This window comes from Chiloscyllium plagiosum, unplaced genomic scaffold (assembly GCF_037043375.1).
Source record: "Chiloscyllium plagiosum isolate Xiang-an unplaced genomic scaffold, Cpla_swu_hap1 HiC_scaffold_19, whole genome shotgun sequence".
In the NCBI taxonomy this organism is placed as follows: domain Eukaryota; kingdom Metazoa; phylum Chordata; class Chondrichthyes; order Orectolobiformes; family Hemiscylliidae; genus Chiloscyllium; species Chiloscyllium plagiosum.
The window spans coordinates 71,074,798-71,080,797 of NW_028270157.1; the positions used below are offsets into that span (position 1 = coordinate 71,074,798).

The following is a 6,000-nucleotide window of genomic DNA, read 5'->3' on the forward strand; positions in this document are numbered from 1 at the left end:
ACCCAGGTCCCCAATGTGGAGAGGCAGCAGTGCTAACCTCTGAACCACCATGCCACCCATTAACAGGCCATGTAGCATGGCAAGTTGATACTTTAGCCCAACCTCTGTCTTGCTTTTATGGCTTTGCTTGCAGTTTTAGCTGACTGATATTCAGCAATTAACATCTATACCAGAGCTAGCTTTTGCCCCATGTCCACAGGGATAAGCACTCCATAGGCCTTGGTTCTGTGACACCCATGATTGCAACCTAACCTTGCCTTCTGTTCCTTTTGCTCCTTCCCATAAAAAAATGTCCAATTCATGTCAGTTTGGGTGAGTCTCTTCTGTAAAAGGTACTCTCCACAAATGCTGCCTGACTTAATTTCTCCAGCAATTGATTTCAGACCTCAAGCATCCACAGTATTTGATTTTCTCAACTGATGTTACCATTTGCACTATTTACCATAGTGCCAAGCTTTGGCAGTGATTATGAATCCACAGCTTTGCATTGTCATCTAGATCAGTAATGGCCATCACTAGCCACTCTTCAGGTACATAGCCCAGATATTTGTCCTACTACTACTTCCCAAAGTTTGCAAGAGCTTTAATTTTAGCTGTCAAAAAACATGTAATAGTTTTTCCTCCCCTTCTTTTAACTCATTACAGATGGGAGATTTCAGGCATAATGAAGTTGTGTAGGTCTGACACACTGGGCAGCCCACAGGACAAAGCTAAAGAGTTAGCAAGTAGTCACTCCATATCCGGGATGAGGGGGAAGAGAGGATTCAATCCTTGCCACCTCCATCCTATTCAAAAAGGAAGTGACATTAGAGGTTCCAGTCTCATTCACAAGTCTAGTTTAAATGAAGGCCTCCATTACATCCACCTTTACCTGCTTCGCTCTTCAATCCTTTTCTTCCTCTTTCCAGTTTTCTGGCTCTTTCCACTGTGAGCGAGACCCAGCTCATGGTACAACGTGGGGGTGAAGGGGTTTACATTCACTGACGGGACCTGGAGGCACTCAGGACCAGCAGAAAACTCCAGTGGCCGGCGAATTCTAGAGACAGGGCCTTTGGCAGCAGTTGAGAGCTGACCAGCCTTGGAGAAAAGGCTCTACAAAAAAATAAATAAAATAAAATATTAAGAGTGGACAATGACCCTTCTAGATTCACCTGACCTTTGGTGGTCACCAGAATGGAGCAGAGCAGGAGCTTCACCAAAGACTATTGACTTCTCTTGTGAAGACCACAAGATCTATTTGGTTGTGCAAGAGCAAATTAAACCAATGATTTGACCTCAAGGTCTATGAAGAAAAGGTCCAGAGGACAATAATGAGAATTCTAACAATTCCCACACACTGCAAATTCTATCAAATTGTTCAGAAAGAAAATAATTAAGCTCCATATACTAACTGGAAGAGTTAATTCCCAATAATGCTACAGACTTCAAATCGCCTGAGGGGCTTGAGCTTTCGGAATAAGTTCAGTCACCACGGCATAAGGCTTCTAGAGACCAGACAACGGTTGAGAAGTTCGTGAAAGCAAAAACTCAAAACAATTACACTTCAGAAACCTCATTGCAACAGGTCCAGGCACATTGCAGTATAGATTTAAAAATTTGTGGATGCAAAATAGGTGGAAAGTGTAAACACAAGGTTTAGTCAAATTTGGGGGATACCAGATTTTTGCAGCAGAATCAGTTTCCAAAGATCAAGCTACTGAGTGTCCACAGCAGTGAATTTTCAGCATACATCCGTGATTATTTAGAAGAAACAAATGTTACTCACTGGTATATGCTATCAGTGAGTAACATTTGGCCATTCTAAATAATCACGGATGTATGCTGAAAATGTGCTGGTGGATTCCTAGCATCTTGGCCCTTGATTGAGCTTTTGGGTTGTGGGTTAAGTGCTTTGGGATGTCCAAAGTGTTAAAAAAAAAGTGTTGCAATGCAGGGAGCTTTAGTGCCAATTCACATCTGACAAATAGCCAACAGGTAGCCGGATAGCACGCTTTAGTGTTGCTGGATTAAATATTAGTCAGGAGAGAATTCCTTGCTATTTAAAATGCCACAAACTCCATTTTCCTCCAGGTGCTGCCAGGCCTGCTGGCGTTTGTTTTCCACATAATTCCAGTCATTTCATTTGTTGTCGGCAGCACTTTATTTTTAATTCAATTAAGTGAGATAATTACAAAAAAATTACAAGTCATCCTTCAGCTGTTATTCATCTATGACACTTTACTCAGTCTCAAAGTTGAACACTCGGTAACCTGCAGAGACCCTTTCGGCACTCCACTCACTATTTGTATGACCTTTTGATCTCTACCCATAATTGGCCTCTCACTTCACTAAAGGGACTACACTCCAAAAGCTTTGATTTCAAATAAATCTGTCGGACGATAACCTGGTGTGATTTCTGACTTTGCCCACTCCTGTCCAACACTGGTACCTTCACATCCATTACCTGGTGGGAAGATGTCTCTCTGGTTATACTGGATTCCCAGCAATCTCCCATTGCTTTGCAGAAAGTCTAAGAGCATTTGTTTCAAGCTGACGATAGTTCCTACAGTATCAGGCTGATAGCTTTCAATTGGAACTGGGGAAAGGTGGTTGTGAAGCAGAATCACAAGACAGGATATAGAGCAACAGGACTGCAGTGTCATGGAATGTAATATAAAACAAATTTAGGTTAAATCTCATCTTTTAGAATGACCAGGTTATTTTTGGTTCTTTCATATGCGAATCCCGAAATTTTTTTTTAAAAAGGTACATTCAAGTGAACTTTAACAATAGGTGCCATCTCAACTCAGAATGCATTGAAGATGTAAAGTTAAAGTCTGTGTCCCAACGTTAGATCAGACTGATTCTATTGCTAAAGTGGGATTTACAGAATCTTACATGGATTTACGCAGTTTGAGCCAAATAAAATTTAATTCTGCACATACGAATTCACCCCACAAGCTTGCATGTGCTCACAGGGGAGACCAAGTGAGCACATGCGTGTGGGTGTGCGTAGGGATGTGTGTCTGAGTGCATGTGTATGAGAGAGAATGTAATGGGGTATATTTTGAGGGGGTGTATGTGTGAGCATATGAAAATGTCTGCGAGAGTGTGTGGGTCTGTAGGAGCATGTGCAAAAGAGTGTATAGTGCAATGGGGTGACCTATAGCGTGACTGACGCAAGGTCTTGATTGAGGCCATCCCACGTGTAACAAACTTCACAGATACTGTTGACTTCACCTGATGGAGCAGTCCTCCAAAAGCTTGTGATTTCAAATTAACTTATTGGACTATAACTGGTGTTGAGACTTCTGACTTTGTCCACCCCAATCCAACACTGGCATCTCTACTGCACAGCCCTTACACTGGAAGAGGTGGCAAAAACTACAATCTTCCCAGGGAAAAAAAAAGGAAAAAACCTCAGGATGCTTTCCTCTTAACATCTCCAACATACACAATCATCCTGGAGTTACTCAAAACCCCCATCCATCACTTTCAACCTTTGCCCCCTCCAGTGCAGCTTTGAAGATTGTATTGTTCAGTGCAGGAACTTGCCAAGGCTCCTTCAGAAACACTGTGCAAAGCTACAATCTCTGCCACCGGAAAGGGCATGGGCAGCAGGCACATGGCAACACCAGCACTTGCAGTTCTGAGCAGAATGGTGTTGGGAAGCTGCAACAACTTTTCACTAGCACAGCGTCAAAATCCTGAAACTCACTCCCCAGTGTGGAGACCGAGACTGAGACCTTATTGACAGCAGTTCACCTTTCTCAGGTCAATTCAGTCCAGCTAAATTCACCTTTCTTGTGCAGCATGGGCTCCTCTTCTGCATCAGAAAGAGGGTTAATTACAGGTGATTGGAAGGTTCACTGGTACAGCAGTTGTTAGAGCATCACTCAAAGTACAATATGCCCTGGGTTGGGGCCTAGTTTCCCTAATTAACCCTTCGATAAGGTCACAAAACAGATGCTATGGCTGGAGTCAGATTGATAAGTATTCCATTACACAGCATATTTCATCAGGAAGTGACAATAAAGAGAAGCAGCTGCTACAATGTCTACAATTTGTAGGAGAACCTCACTTTGAATCACAGCCACATCCTGAACTCCTTTCGATTAGAGGTTATCAATCGGAGGTCATGTTTCGGAAAGAACATCCAGTTTGCCAGCCCTATACTTCCAATAACTAGGCAAGGGCAAGGAAATCAGGCAGTGAAAGATGTCTGAAGGCTGGATAGTTTTCTTGTGGAATTAGAAAATCAGAGGCTAAGTATAGCAAGACAGCAGGGAAGACCAGATGACAAAGATCAAACTGACCTTGGCAATGCTATAAATGAGAGTGTGAGTGGGGGAAAATAAGCTAGTGATACTAGCTTGCAGTGAACTGAGACATTGAGCAAAAAGCACTATGTAGAATAACCTCTATCACCGACTGACAAGTTCACCTGTTTGCTGTTAATATCAGCTCCTTGCTCTGGGACATCCAGGAGCATCCAATAATATCGGTCCCCTGCCCACTCCTTAGATATCATTGGCTAATAACTGACCAACCACAGAGGGAGTTGGGCAAGTTGGTTGTATTAGTCTACCACATTGATTGGATAGTACTGAGGGAAGATGGACAGACGCTTTCTTTTCACTCCCATCTATTCACTACGAGACTAGGAATGGCTGAAAATATTAGGATTAAACAGAATATTCCACAGACCCAAGTAACAGCAGCTCGGGGTGGGGGTGGTGGTAGAGGTTATTCTAAACCATTTACGGTGTCAGACAGAAGCTAACTCAATAGATGAGGAACACCATTCAGCAGTCTACACAGTCCCCTGGAAACTCTTGACACAACATCCAAGAGCTGGAGATATTCTAAAATCCTTCCTTTTCTATTGTCCTCTGGGTTCACCAAAACAGAGGAACGTCACTCAGTTGGGTTTACTAGACTGCCACACAATTTTTGTTAGTGGAGAGAAACAAGTCTATTCTACACACACATCTATTTAAATAAATCTAAACTTTTATAGTAGCTCAGAATGTCTCAGGCTCCCAAAACACATTCACATACAACCATTACTGCCCAGACTAACAATAATCAGATACCTTGGGGATTCAGATAAGCGCATTCCTCCAGAATATTAGTGAAGGAATAATTAGAAAAAAAGTTAACTTCAAAGTTAGCGCTTATCAAACAGGAGTACAATCCCACCGGGGTTAGTATTGACTTAGAATGGCAAATGTCCAGTCAGTGAGGAAGACACGGGGAAAACTCAGACAGTAAGCGGGCCCACCTTGGGGGTGTAAGGAGTATCACAGAGCCGCAACTTCCTCCAGTTCATACAGTCGATGGGTGTCTCCGGACACTCACTCCTCCCGGGCAGACGGGTCCTAGGGCCGCGAGTTCGCCTCCTTTCCCCGGACAGAGGAACCACCTCGGCCCCCACCGGGAAGCGGCTGAAGGGGGAGACACACGTTCTCCTGGAGGCCGAGGCCGAGGCCTTTTCTTCCTGGACGCGAAGGAAGTCAGAGAGCTTGGCCTCGACCACCACCTCCTCCTCATCTTCCTCTCCACTGGAGAACTGCAGCTTCTGAGCGATAGCGTGGAGAGCGAAGCGGCTCATGTCGGGTACTAGCCCCTTCCTCAGGGTTACCTGATGCTGAGTGAGGAGGTGGTCTTGTGGGCCACACAGTGAGGGAGGGGGGAAAAGAAGAGAGACAAAAATTGTTCTGCGGTCCTGCCTGCAGAGACCAGATAGTCCCACTTTGTCTTTAATAAAGATCAGTCCCTGCCCCTATGTCAGCACTTTTATAGCCAGCCTGGATTATCACTCAGGAGAGAAACTGACAAGTTCACCTGTTTGCTGTTAATATCAGCTCCTTGCTCTGGGACATCCAGGAGCATCCAATAATATCGGTGCCCTGCCCACTCCTTAGATATCATTGGCTAATAGCTGACCAGCCACAGAGGGAGTTGAGCAAGTTGCTTGTATTGGTCTACCACATTACAGTTTCTAAGTCAAATGCATGC

The 6,000-nt window shown here is 44.0% G+C and overlaps 1 protein-coding gene across 1 annotated transcript in view; it reads right to left on the reverse strand.

Moving 5' to 3' along the window:
- LOC122559463 (wee1-like protein kinase 2-A) overlaps positions 1–5,777 on the reverse strand; it is a 33,807-nt gene extending 28,030 nt beyond the window's left edge. The window contains exons 1-2 of the mRNA XM_043708923.2: positions 5,264–5,777; positions 872–1,092 (exon numbers count right to left, since the gene is read on the reverse strand). Coding sequence (XP_043564858.2) covers positions 872–1,092; positions 5,264–5,593 — 551 coding nt within the window. The 5' untranslated portion in view covers positions 5,594–5,777. The remainder of the gene's footprint in view (positions 1–871; positions 1,093–5,263) is intronic.
- Between the last annotated feature and the right edge of the window lie 223 nt (positions 5,778–6,000).